General features: G+C 37.6%; 1 protein-coding gene across 9 annotated transcripts in view; it reads right to left on the minus strand.

Annotated features, from left to right (window-relative positions):
* DCLK2 (doublecortin like kinase 2) overlaps positions 1–14654 on the minus strand; it is a 99147-nt gene that overhangs the window by 8355 nt on the left and 76138 nt on the right. For all 9 annotated transcript variants that reach the window (XR_012623215.1, XR_012623214.1, XM_074823825.1 and 6 more), the window contains 6 exons: positions 12408–12465; positions 8700–8819; positions 6784–6930; positions 4140–4273; positions 2797–2874; positions 1167–1263 (listed from right to left, as the gene is read on the minus strand). Coding sequence is in view for 7 of the 9 variants with exons in the window: in XM_074823825.1 (XP_074679926.1) it covers positions 1167–1263; positions 2797–2874; positions 4140–4273; positions 6784–6930; positions 8700–8819; positions 12408–12465 (634 nt within the window). In the remaining 2 variants the exon portion in view is untranslated. The remainder of the gene's footprint in view (positions 1–1166; positions 1264–2796; positions 2875–4139; positions 4274–6783; positions 6931–8699; positions 8820–12407; positions 12466–14654) is intronic.

Consider the following 14654-nt stretch of genomic DNA (forward strand, 5'->3'; position numbering starts at 1 on the left):
CACCGAGTCTTTGGAAACCAGATGAAATGTTAAAAAAAAAAATCAGCTATCATGTTCCAGTTTGTTCTCTATATATTCACGCATGTGACCAGAACAAAACCAAACCTGGGAGAGGTGGGACTCTATGGGCAGTGTACATGCACAGAGTAACAGTACGTAAAGAGGACAAATCAGAGGCAAGAAACTGCATCTGAAATTCAAGAAACTGCTGCAATTATCTGAAAACTAAGTTCTCTTCTGTGTTGCTCCAGGAGAATAAAAGACATTTAACTCATTTCATCAGCTAAGGATCACCTGGTATAGGAAAAAGCAGATAGATAGAAAGATAAAAATGCTTAATGCTACTAATTATATGGTTAATCCCAAAAGATTTGGTATTGTGGCTTTCATCATATTTTAGAGGCACTAGAGCAGACGTCTTTAGCTTTATCAAATACTTCCATCGGCCTTACGTTAACAGTGCCTACAGATATGATAAACCTTAAGAGGTCATCGATACAAAGCACTCAGTAAAATAAAATTTAAAAAAAAAAACCAAAACCCCAACCAACACAAATGCAACGTCTTATTGGCTGGATAACGAATAATCTCCACTTGCTAATTAGAGTCCTCAGATACCATTCAGAGCATGTTACTGAATTAGATTGAGAAGTGGGGCTTAAAAGTTGGAACCTTTATCCTACAGACACAGTCATTTTAAACACAAACGGCAATAACACAAGAACTATTAGCAATGGCAAATCAAGCTGGCTGCACCTCTTGAAAAATTCTAACAACTGACTCAAGTAAGCAAATTATGATAATTCAGTCCACATAGCAATAATTTTTCTTTTTTTAAAGAACGATAGGAGGGAAAAATTCAGAGACGCACTTATTTTACAGCAGAAGCACCCAACCTGCTAAAATAGTCCATCATTAAGTAAACTGAATGTGATGTTCACTGAATGCAACTGGAATTCTGCTACACTTACTCAGACAATAACGTGATGGCCTGTAAAACCCAAGCTGTCATCAAGCACTGTTAAGCTAACTAACTAAAAAGGCACAGCAGCTGGAGGAGTGGGTAAGAGTCTGTCCTGAATCTTCTATTCTGCCTTCCCAACAGAGCACAGGCTTTTCAGTGGCTTGTCAGAAACACTGTTTCAGGTTGGAAAACATATCAGTACCTTCGCTGAATCAGTGATGTTATCCCAGTAGGGAGAAGGAAATTCCAACTTCCCAACAAGTATCTGATCAAAGAGGTCTTCCTGAAGGTTGTTTTCACTGTAGAACGGCAGTAATGAAAAAGATCATGAGAAAGAAGTCAAGTTGTCATGTGACTTTTTAACTTGATTTGGAGATGGAACAGAAATGATGTCATATCAACTGCTATAAATGCATAATTTGCAAGCTTATATAGTGGCAGCACTTCTGAGGTGTTTGCCATAGTTACACTGTCAGGAGTGATGAGAACAGAAAAACTAATATATTGAGGTGAAAGGACTTCCACTGGAATAGAAACTGTATAGCTAGCAAAGGAACAGGAAAGGTGATCAAAAAATAAGTCACTTGCCAGTCTAGTTCCAAAGCATGTGCTACAGAAAGTATGTGATAGGGCGAAGAAGCGTAGTGAAATGAACCTCTTCTGCTAAACTATCACAACAGGAGAATTTTCAAAATCCAAAGGGGAGATATGGAAAACACATGATACATGTAGTTTACTGAGTATCGGCAGGCTACTGATATTGAAAGGATAAGTACTTTTGTATCAAAAACATGGTACCATGAATATTCAGGGATCAATGGCAGCGGGTTTTTTGGGTTTTAACCTCTGTTTGTTGGCCCTAGCCACTGTGAACATCCATCCAACATATTTCTGTAATGAACAATTTACCTCTTGGGTTGGCTTTGCAATCAATACCTATTTATTAACCTTGGTTAAGTCCAGATTCTAACAGCATGGATATTCTCCATGCCCAGCCCCCAAACTCTATTCAGAGCAATTGCCATTTCTTTGTATAATATATCTTCCACGACATGTTTTCAGTTTTAAACATGAATTAACCACGTGCAAAACCCAAATACCTAAACTAAATGATAATTTTTCCACTGACAATTGTTTATATTGTATTCTTTGCAAAATATTCAGTCTGGTGATTTTTAGTTAAAAACTAAGTATTTTACTATAAATAACTTACAAGTTAAGAGTAGAATTCCCTATCAAAATATGCCAATTCCTTCTCATTCCCTGGGAAAAAAAAAAAAATCGCTGAGGCACAAAGCATATCTATTTGATTTTTAGTAGAACTCATACGTATGGTGACATCGAGTAGCAAGAATCATGTTTGCAAACTCCACTGCTCATATGGCACTTATCAATCAAAAAGATTATCAAGGTTGAAAATGCAACATGAGCAAATTCTTCCCCTTACCTCAGTTTACCATCAACCACCCTCAGGAACCAATAAGCTGCTGTGTCCAGCAGAAACACTAGAGGGCAAAGCATACACGTCCATTGAACTGGGATACACAGAGCAGACAAAAGGAAAAGAAACTGCCCTCACACCACCATATCTCTGCACACAGCAGTAAACCAGCTGCTCCCTTAGAAAAATAAGGAAATAAAATGGATCCCAAAACCTGACACGAGGGACAAGTGAAAACAATCTTTAAAAAGGTCAAAAAGGTAAAGAAAATGTGTCAATCTAATCTGTTTTTTTTACCCCCAGGATGCCTTCTTCAGGGAGATAGGTAAGGCTTGCTCAGGAAGAACGTGGTTCTTTACTATTTTTCCCTTTGACATACAGGGACACTCACCTGCGAAAAGGTGGAAATCCACATAGCAGTATGTATGTGATCACCCCTGCAGCCCAAATATCCACCTTTAAGCCGTATCTGAGAAAACAAGACTGTGTTACTTCTGCTGGATTAAAAAAAAAAAGTCATTCCAATCAAACAATTGATTACATTTACATGAATGTATACTGAGAATCTGTTCCAAGCTGCTTGCTGATGATGTGGATTTTGTACCTAAGCATCACTTAGCATCCTTCAGAGTCTTTAGGAAACCACGATAACATCATTTTTCATTTGATTTTTTTTTTTCCCCATAAGCCTCAAGTCTCTCCGGGGTCTTCTGAATATACTCAGATTCAATTCAGTATCAAGGTTTCCCAATCCAGAATGACTAATGATAAAAGACAAGGATGTGCCTTCTCAGTCCCCATATTGGAGTAACTATTGCTAAGGTTATCATGTGTTGCTAAGCAACAAGAAAGATACCGATTCTCCAGTCTCTTGAGTGAATAACACAGGAAAAAAAAATGCACTTTTCTTTTAAAGCACAGAAATTAAAACACTAGAGGTCAAAAAAGAGATCTTTTTTCCTGTTCTTTTCTATCCAGTAGATTCAGTTTGTCAAATCGCAGATGAATTATCCTTTGACGTTTGAGCTCACTGCAGCTGTGAAATATTTCTCGATACGACAAATGCACTGAACAATGCTTGAAACAATGCAACAAACCTCCCTCCCTTAGGAAGACTGAATTCAGAATGTTCACAGCCGTGGCAAGAGTCAGCTAGCATGGAATGGAAGTCTAATAGGTCTAAAAGGAAAGACGACTCGTGAAATTCTACCATTTTACAAAATTATTTTGTATTTATGCAACCACCCGTTAAATACAGAAAAATAGGGTTGTTTAATTAAACCAAGTTATCAAATAGCATGCGTAACCCTAACGAGGTCACCTGAATCAGAATCATCTAATTAGACCTGCTCTGAGACCTGGTTTAGACTAGGTGACCTCTTGAGTCCCTTCTAATATAAGTTATCCTGTTTCTAACACGAACACTGTGTTTTGGTTGTCTGTTTTTCCCCAAGCAGCTGCCACAGCTGGTACAATGGGCTCTGAACAGTGAGGTGAGGCAGGGAACACAAACCCCACTGCACCAGTGCTGGTCCTAGGGAGATGGTAAGGAGGCCAAGATGAATTCCAGGAGCAGGGTGAGCGAGGAAACCAGCCTCTTCGAGGAACTGAATGATGTCTGTTTTCTCACAGGTGGTTTGGTTACAAAAAGATGGAGGACCATCCTATGAGACCATTCTAGTTCTTACAACCGGAGCTACCTGCCAAAAATAACTATGTCTGAGCCATCCTTACCCTGTCTCTGCAATGATTTCTGGAGCCACGTATGTGGGTGTACCACAGACAGTATATAAAGGTCCTTCAACCACAGTCGCCAGTCCAAAGTCTCCTAGCTTCAAAGACTTTGTTCCATCCGGGTATTCACATACCTAGAATCAGCAAAATAAAAAGAATGAGGAGGAGAACATCTGCATTTTTTAAAGCCTTTAATTTGTGTGGAAAGTAATAATCATCATGCCAAGAGGACAGGAAAAAGAGGTAACTTCCACAGCCCTGTAGGGAAAGAAGAGAAAGATGGTATGACCATCACAGAATCATCTGGGTTGGAAAAGCCCTTGAAGCTCCTCCAGTCCAACCATGAACCTCACACTGACCGTTCCCAACTCCACCAGATCCCTCAGCGCTGGGTCAACCCGACTCTTCAACCCCTCCAGGGATGGGGACTCCCCCCCTGCCCTGGGCAGCCCATTCCAATGCCCAACAACCCCTTCTGGAAAGAAATACTTCCTAAGAGCCAGTCTAAACCTGCCCTGGCGCAGCTTGAGGCCATTGATTGCCACAGTGCAGCTGGAGCTACTGTTCAATGGAGCTGTCTGCCAGCTATGTAGGTCAGACCATAATATAGCCTCAAGCAACTAGAGGGGGGAAAAGAAAACCCCATCCTAGAATGCTGAGAAGTTTTAAATGTATTCAGAAAAATATAATACTATAATTCTTCCATTTCCTTGTGACCTAGAGCTTAAAATGGGTTTGGCAGCTACAATCAGATTTGTTTAACGTCGCTCACTAAGCATAAATCTAGTCAGTCAGCATACCAGATACTTCATAGTAAATGTCTCCCCTAAGCTTAATGTAGGCAAGTTCAGCACCTGACTGAGAAAGCTGACTGAGAAGGGCTTAGGTTTCTGTGCAGACCCAAGTGCATCTTACCAAAAGCCCCATAAAGAATCTAGCACATGTTGTTCTGAGTCATTTTGTTGATGAAAGAAACTAAATTTTAAGAGAAAGAAAAGTGTGATATGACAGTGATAGCAAGAGTAAATCAAACCACACCCAGAGCAAAGGAAACACCCCTAAGAAATTAATCTGGGTTTTGTTCTTAATGTAAATATTTACGTTAACATGATTTCAGTGGGATTTAGTTTCTAGAATGTAGGGCTCCAGAATCTCCAGAATGGCTGAGTTTGTTTGGTTTCTTCAAACAACTGAATACTGCTAAGGCAACAATACCTTCCTCCATTTCCCTGTGTAATTCATATCATTAAATGGAAACAATTGTTCTCCCTGATATAACACCTTCGTAACTGCTATTACTCTTAAGAGTTTGTATTTTTAAATGCGTGACTACTAAAAGGAATATAATTCAGACAGCTGGATGACCCTGTGCAAAAGAACTAAATACTTGCAATTATAGGTAGCAATGGATGGGAATTATTTGCATTTAGATTCAGTACCAGTATGTTATCTTAACATTCTGTGAGTGTCAATCATAGTGAATAAGATTTGCATCTGTTGAGTAATCTCTTTAGGCTTTCTAGGCAGAAAGGACATTTATGCCTATTTATAACTGATTCAATCACTAATGAGAGCTTAAAATTTCTTTGGACTGGCCGTGTTTGAAGATGCACTGATAATCAGGCTTCCACCTTCATTTTCTTTAAGTGCCATGTTGCTGTGACTACATTTTCCAGAACCCCCCCCCTCACTTCCTTTTGTTAAACAAACTGATTTATTTGAGGGCTTATTTAAATTGCTAAACACTGTCAGTGGAATTAGTTGGGAAAGAATTGACTATGAATTGGAAAATATTTTCAGCTTATAGCCCTATCCTTGTAACAGTTCAAAATCCAGTCTGGGGTAAGCCACGACTCCTACTCTAGATGCAACCTCATTAAAGAGGATTGACAAACACCACAGAAGGCTTTAATAAATGCCTACCAAGTGCTGATGAAAGCCACTAGTGTTCCTGATGACAGTGGCTCAAGCAGGGGAGATTATGGCCCTGTCTGTTCAGTGCATGACATGTAATATCTAATACCCTATAGGTATTACATAGCTGTGACCTCTGCGTGTAAGCAAGATATGCTGTTCCCATTCTGTGAACTGTAGTCTAAGCAGTTCTCAAAGCAGAATTCATGGTAATTCTTGTCAATACAGTTATTTTATATCTCTGCTGAAAACAAAAGTCCTCTAGGACAAAATAAATGTATGTACAGAGAATTCATGGGCTGGAATATTGGTAAATCATCAGAAAGATGTTCCTACTATGACAGTGAAAGAAAAAGAAACAAAAAAATTGCTCGAGATAACCATACGATCATTCAAAGAAATGGCACTCAGCCCACCTTTTCTCTCACTTGCAAGCTATAATAAATAATTCATCAACATAGCTTTAAAATTCATTGTTTTGTGAGTCAGTACTCCTGCTTATCCAAGTGGCAGCCAATCAAAATGTAAATAAAGATAGGTCTAAGGACAGGTTTGAGCACAGCTCACTTAGGTTATGGTGATTGCTATCTCATGGCAGAAGATTTATTTCATACGTACTTACTCTAAATTAATATTCCTGCTGTTCTCTGCTCAGCTCCTTGACATTTATATACTAGCGTTTGCATTAATGAGAACAAAGAGAAAATAACAGAAAATAAATGGGACATACCAGGAGATTTTCTGGCTTGATGTCTCTATGCACAATGTTGAGACCATGAAGGTATTTAAGTGCACTGGCTAGGTTGTAGACCATGGCACTCCCGTCTCGCTCTGTATATTTTGTAGAAGAAGTGATAGCATCAAATAGATCTCCTCCCTGAAGTCATGGAAAGATAATAGATCACTACATGAAAAATAATTAAGATAAGGATATTTCATAAAAAAGCCGTGTAAAATCTTCCTTTAAAAAAGGCATGCTCAAAAGCCTGTTAAATGGCAAAAAAAATATTTTGTGGAAAGATGAGCTTGTCACCATGATACAAGACTGGGACTTGGGTCATCTACGTTAAATTCTCAACTGTACTCCAGGCTTCTGGTGTCTGAGTTTGGGCAAATCACAGCTCTGTATAGATTTCATTCTGTTAATCTTCCTACCTTTGATCACTCATTTATACTACCTACAGGTACAGGCATACATTTTCCCTTTTCTTTATCTTATCACCATGATACCTTTACATAGCAAAAACCAGTCCTGATTTTGCATAAAGCCTAAAGTGATATAAATTAGCCCAATAATAAAAAGCCTAATGTAACAAATATTCAGCAATTGTAATGAACTACAAATTGGAATTTCTGTAGATATTGCAGAAATATCAAATAAATATAACTGAAGAGGACAAACAACACAAGCACGATCTTTTCCAGACTAAATGATTCTATGATGCACCAAAGCGTAGAACCTACAGGTGATTTCTGACTGTGCCAGTTGTACAGTCTCTGATTATGGGTGCCCTATTCCTCTTGGCATACATAACAACATGTAAGAGAGTTACTGATGCAGCATTTCCAGTCATTGCAATGAATTTTACGTGGGTGTCTGTGATGGTTACCCTGGATACATCTGTAGGAGTGATCTGTCTGAGCTGTGGGTGGCATTCCAAGCATTTGAACACATGTGGAATAGAAACAGCAATTCAGGAAATACAGGCCAAGACGGTGGTGTATTAAAATATATATAAAAAGAAAAATACTATCTTAAACCCAAAAAAGCCTCTACTATATAAAAATAACTTCTAGAAAAGAGAAATGGGTAGGCTATAGAAATTATGAATTCAACAACTACAGACATTTTTTTAGCCTTTTCCCAGGCTGGCAACCATTCTAGAGAGGACTCTTGAATCTAACGTTTCAGACAGAAATAAGCGATGATGATGATGATACATATTATTTGTGTCTGACATGCCGATCAAGCTGATGCGCAGCGTTGCTGTGTATGTACAGAACACAGACAAGAGAGTGCATGACTAAAATTTGATGCAACTTGTGTATTTGGTTCGCAAGGTGACAGCAAAATGAAGGGTTTTCTGTTTTCTCAGTACACGTATGAAAGCAGCATCTACTTTCTGGTGAATCGGAAATAAGGTGAGTGAATATTTGATATAAAGAAAACAGGTGAGAAATTTTGAGTTTTCATTTGGCTGGACCATTATTATTTGAGTTTAAACTATCTGTTGTATCTATTGTCTACGAAAATAAATTCATTAAAGACACTTTGTGTCTTAATTTCTTAGTTAAGCAAATTATTAAAGATATTAGTGAAATAAATGCAGGTGTTCTGTCAGTAAATGTGTATCGTTATTACCCCCGCATATTGTAAACATGATATAAAAACCACTATCCACTTCTCTCTAGACTGTCCACATTGCAAAATTACCTCAAATCTGTTTAAAGAGTCTAATTACAAATGAAGAGACATAAAGTCCATTAATATGACTGACAAGAATATCTGCATGAATAAAAATGCAGGTTGCCACTGAAATCTGATCTGATTATCTCTTCCAAGATCTTAATGTTCCTAGACACTTCTCAGATTTCACACCAACACAGAGAATTAAAGAAAAAAATAAAAAGCCTTCTTAGTCTTACCTTGACGAGCTCCATCACCAGATAGAGTTCTGTCGGGGTGTCCATTTCCTCTATAAGCATAATGATATTTGGATGCTTCACTTGACGCAGAATAGACACTTCATTTTCAATCAGGTGTTCCTGTTCAGAAAAGAGGATGGAAGTTTATCTGTACAGACATGAAATTGCCAATTTACTTTTCCTTTGACCAGCTGACCACTGATCACTTGATCAGTGAGCACCCTTTTTGCTGTTTAATTTATACAGTAGAGGCTTATTGTCAGATGCTGGATTTTAACTTGTATTTTAGCCCAACTGCACTTCATCTTTGACCCAATTTAATTTAAAATACTGTACTTCACACACATAACCAATGGGATATCTCTGAAAAAAGACCCCAGAACATGACAGCAATTCAGGAACTGCAGAATATATTTTTATGTGGGTATTGTAAGGTGAAATTAAGTTCAGAACTCCACCGTCCCCAAGCTGAATCATTGTAACCTGCCACCCCAACGTCTTGATCCTCTCCAGCCTTCACCTCTCATTTAGTGTAGGTTACTGAAGGACAGATTACCTAAAAATTATTTTCAAGGATTTTATTTTCTTTGAAGTTGTGGATTACACACAGGAAAAATATTATAACTGTTTTGGTTGTGGATTTCTGTTCATTTTATATGTATGTTCAGATCTACAGCCTGCAAAATATGTATTAGCTCAGTTAAGTCGTTGTGGCTCCAACAGTTTAATAGCACACAGACTGAGTTTAATTTCCCCATCCCTATACTTCTGAGGAATTAAGGGGTTTCAAGAACAATGTTTTGTTTTCTAAAACATCTTAGCACTTGGTTAACACTGGAGAAAGAAAGAAAAGAAAGAAGGAAAATTACATGACCCTTTCATGTGAAGAATGAGTTGCATTTTCCTTTATAAATATTGGAATACAGATATTTAGGTTCACTGCAAAATAAGTAAAAATGCTTGCATAAAACACCCATTTCCTTACACTCTGGCAAATAACAAATCATGTCACTGGACTTGGAACTTACTCATGTTTAATGCACTGATTAGTAGCATGCACTTCATGCATTTGTGAGCAGAGCACTAGAGGTAGAGGTGATCCACTGTGCACAGGCAGTGATCGAAGACCTCACGCTACTTCACCTTCTATTTCCAGGGTTATTTATGGATGCATTGTGTTTTTGCCAAAGCTTTATGTAACTCAGAAACCACATGCCATGTGTGCATCTCATTTCGTGAGAGTATGGTGCGGCATATATGGGTTAAACAGTCACACCTTTGAAATTCAGTTTGAAAGAGCATCAATTGTCATTCTGAACAAACATATGTCTGCTCCAAGCAAAGTGCTCTGGAGGAAAAAAAACAAACAAACATGAAGCAATTTTGTTAAACACAAGGCTGAATCTCATCAGCAGACAAAAGTGAACAGCCACAGCATACTAAGCCTTATGGATGGAAGCCTGTAAATTCAAAACTAGCATTAAGAGTCCAAGAAAAACTAGAATCTTATTACAGCTTTTTCTACCTAAAGAACAGAGAACACATTAAATTTATTACATCCATTAATCACGACTAAGGCACAATATCTTTACCTGTGCTTTCTTTGTTTCACTTGACTAAACTATTAATTGCTTTAAGTAAAGTTCAGGCTTAAGTAATGTTTATTTAAAATAAACAATATTTTTTGAAAAAGGCTCCGAAATATTGTTGAGCTACTGTTCTAATACCTGTCCTCAAAATGCTGACTAATATCTAGTTAGTTATTTTCAACCACCCCATTGGTTCTGCTATATTTTGTCATGTAAAAAAATAATAATTCGTGAACTTGTTATAACGTTCTCCTGGATAGTGCAATATAGATTTCAGTCTACATTAATATGATTTATTTAAAGATAAATTATTGTATAATTAACATTTACGCCGCTTGTGGAAAATACATTAGTCAACTGGATTCAAGCTTTAGGACATACAAGATAAAATGCGGAGAACAGTGAGCAACGTACAGGTCATGCATATTTGGGCCAGACGGGGTGTTTTGAAGGCAGAGCTTATGTTGGGATGTGAGACGGAGTGAGGACAGAGTAAGCTGTAGCAAAATTTAATTATTTTCTGTGTTGGAATTCTTCCTGGAAAGTTCTGCCACTGTCCTAACAGGTATAAACATCCTCCTAACAGTAGTCCTCTGCTTGTACATACACATACATCTGTGTGTAGCTATACAGACACAGGTCCTTCCAAAACAGTCAAGTATGCATCCACGGAGTTGTTTTTTTTTTTTTTATTTGTTTTAAAGCAGTGAGAACGATAAAAAAAATTATGTCTAAACCCTGTTGTATTAAATGGATTGTCTATCTCTAGACTATTCCAATTTATGATACCTAAGCAGCTGACTCAAGTAATAAAAAATATCTAAAGTTGCAAGCTGTATACATCACCCCAAAGTTTTCTTTCGTAGCGAAACACTCTGGGTCACCCTTCCCACAGCCAAAGAAACTGCAACATTTTACAATTTAAAATCTGCATAGATAAAGCATTTCTGTTTGAGGAACTCTACTTAAATCAAGTCATCACAGCAGGTAATGCATTAGTGGACAGTAATATACAGCTCCTTACCATACAAAGAATGTCATACAGACTTGCTGCATCTTCCTACAAGGTCACATTCAGCATCTGGAGCTCTGAATTACACTTTGGGAGCAGTTACTTTATGTGTAAAAAGGGTACTTTTGAATTAAAATCCTGACTTGGTTGCAAAGTTACCTCCAGAATCATTTCAGTGTAGTCATTTACATAAAATAATAAGGTGTCTGCATCAGAAAGACCATCTTTTCAGTCATCCTTGGGAGAATGGCGCATTTCCTACTCTCAAAGAGACTTTAATCCAGAATTTGATTGCTAATTAATCCTGTGCCCTCGGTGTTCTTTTAGCTAACACTAAACTACGATCCATTTGATTCTTAAGTTCCTCAAGAGCACTTTGTTTTCAAGGTATTGCAAAGCAGTGAAAATAGAAGTATTTTATTTGCTGTTACCTATTCCAGCATTAGTCTATGTTCTTGGCTGTAGGTTGGGTTTTTCTCCTTCCTTTATCAAAATCTCTGTACTTGGGAGGAAGGTGAAGAAGAGGTCTGACAAACTCAGATACTTGCTTCAATTATGTAATGTGCTGTTCTGCTGGAGAGACAATTTTGGACTTGTTTTTTTTTTTAAGCTTGAATTGAAAAGGAAGTTTAAGGAACTCTTTTGTAGATCTTTGTTACACAGGATGGTGAAGCTATATATACGGAAAGAAATGATTGGGAAAATTTCTTTCCAAATCCATGTTCTGCATATAAAAGGAGCATGTACAGCCATAAAAAGATAAAAATAAGAGGCAGAGAGGAATGGGAATTATGTAAATACACATTTAGCTGCAAATTTCTTCTCTCATATTTTACATATCAACATCTTTCTAATATAATTTGGATGCATATTAGCATTTTCTTTGTTAGTCCAATAAAATAGACGACAATTTGTTTTTTACTCTATTATCTAGTAGACTAACACTCCCTACTTTTATTATTTGCTTCTTGGATATATTATCATCCTGTTAAACAGATATTCTGAAAATAGTCAAAAAACCCAAACACACCCACCATTCATGACTAATGAGCAGCTGCTAGTGCTGTTTCTGCTATTTTTCTTTGCATGCAAATTGTTGTACGCTACCTTTCCACAGCATTTAGCCTTGTCTATGATCTTCAGTGCAAACTCCTTTCCTGTGGATCTAGCAAGAAAACCATGAGAACCATTAATTAGAAAGTGGTCAACAAACTGTGGCCTTGTTTGTAAGAATATACATGATTGTAATAGAATGCCTTGACCCATGGAGGTTGCTGACAGAAAATTTGCAGAACTGACTTGATTTTCATTTTTGTTTTCTCAGCAGCATTTGTGCCTGCTGTTTCCCTGACTACCACAATCCAGCTCACTTTGTGTATTAATGCCAGGCTCCAGCTGCAATTCATTCTTCTGTGACCTGGCACAACTCTCTGTCACTTCTTTAACGCAACCTGCAAAATCTGCCTCCAGCCTTCCACTTAGCTTTGTTCAGCTGGTAGGCTTTAAAGATAAAATCATACACATTTATTTGTGAGCACAGGAAAGATTGATACCCTAGTGGAAAAATTGCAAGAGGATTCAGCAGAGCTAAAAACCCACAGTTCGTTAAAGACTAGTATAAAACCCCACAGAATGTATTAGGTACTAATTTTGACCATTTCTATTTAATTCTTTCTTTATTTTTATAAGTATTCTATGGAATTCTACAGCAGGCATCTAAAGTCCTATGACAGTCAAGACAGTGGTTATATACAAAGTAAAAAGGATTACTGTTTTCAGTAAATGCTCTCACAGAAAGGAGCTCTTGTTTGCCTTTCATCCCTCTGAGCAATAAAAATCTCCATTTCTCCAGAAGGAGAGAAAAAGAGAGAAAAAAGCACAACAAATGAATTTTCTTCTTCTTTTTTTTTTTTTTTTTTAACAAAGAAGACATTACTACTTACATTAATGATGAATTAAAAATCACAAGAAAATGCCATAAGACCCTGTCGCTACTATTTGGTGTTGTGTCAGTACCTACAGACTCCAGCGTGCATCAGAACATCACTAGCACGTATGGTAAAAAACACTTGGAGGCAGTTAGAAAAGCAAGTGTCAGGCATGTTACTAAAATTCCAGGTTAATTTTCACTATACTTTTGACATTAGATACAACTAGTCAAAATTAGTACCTTACAAAAAAAAGGAACTGAATTAAAGTCTCACATTCGATTTATCCATTGTTGAAAAAATGCAGTAGAGAATCTCTCCTCTGAAAGTGCAGCTGTATCTGAGAGGTTGTCATAGTTACAACCTGATCTGGTCTTTAGATAGAAGTGTTATCTAAATGGTATCTATGAAATAGTATGCTCTTCTATTATGGACCTGATGTAAAATCTACTATGAGTACAGTGTGTCATTCACAATCACAATTTATGCACTATACTAATTAAGTGCATTATCTCAAAGCCTCCAAACAACTGATGGGCAAAACCCACTTAGTAAACCTTCGGCACTTATGCTGCGTAGAAAGACGAGTTAACGTTCACAAAGACAATTCATCAACCAACTGCAAATCCCTCTTGCAAATGCCCTTTACTATAGCACCTAAAAAAAACCCCTTGGATATCATCCACATAATTTGTGTGCTAGTACCACTGCCTATCATACACCAGTACTGTCTGACAGGTTTCTGGTAGTCTTCTGTCTAGCTGTCAGTGGCCATCTGTTGACTCATGTCTCTATATATACAGACATATAGGCACCCTCTGCAAAAGAGACTATCTTATTCTTTTCGTAGAACAGCTGGTATAATAGGATTCTGGCTCCACAACTAAGGCTTCTAAGCACAACACCATCAGAAATGAAGTATAATAATTAATAGGAATTAAAAGACAAGCATTTATAGTTGGCATTTCCTCTCTATTATTATTAGCAACTATTGTGTATTTATTTTATATAAAATTCATTTAACAATGCTTCACTAAATATAAAGATTGGATCACATACAAAAGTAGATTTTTAAGTTTAATTTTACTTTTAAAAAAAAAATAATAATTGGAGGGTTGTTTTTCTAGTCCAGTCCCCTCATTCCAAAAAGCACAGATCAGGGCAGGGTCAGACTGGCTCTTAGGAAGTATTTCTTTGCAGAAGGGGTTGTCGGGCGTTGGAATGGGCTGCCCAGGGCAGGGGTGGAGTCCCCATCCCTGGAGGGGTTGAAGAGTTGGGTTGACCCAGCGCTGAGGGATCTGGTGGAGTTGAGAACGGTCAGTGTGAGGTTCATGGTTGGACTGGAGGAGCTTCAAGGGCTTTTCCAACCCAGATGATTCTGTGACATTTTGAAATGCAAGTGACTTAGCAGCAGGTGTCCCATTTT

The sequence above is a fragment of the Strix aluco genome, chromosome 4 (genome assembly GCF_031877795.1).
Source record: "Strix aluco isolate bStrAlu1 chromosome 4, bStrAlu1.hap1, whole genome shotgun sequence".
Taxonomy (NCBI): domain Eukaryota; kingdom Metazoa; phylum Chordata; class Aves; order Strigiformes; family Strigidae; genus Strix; species Strix aluco.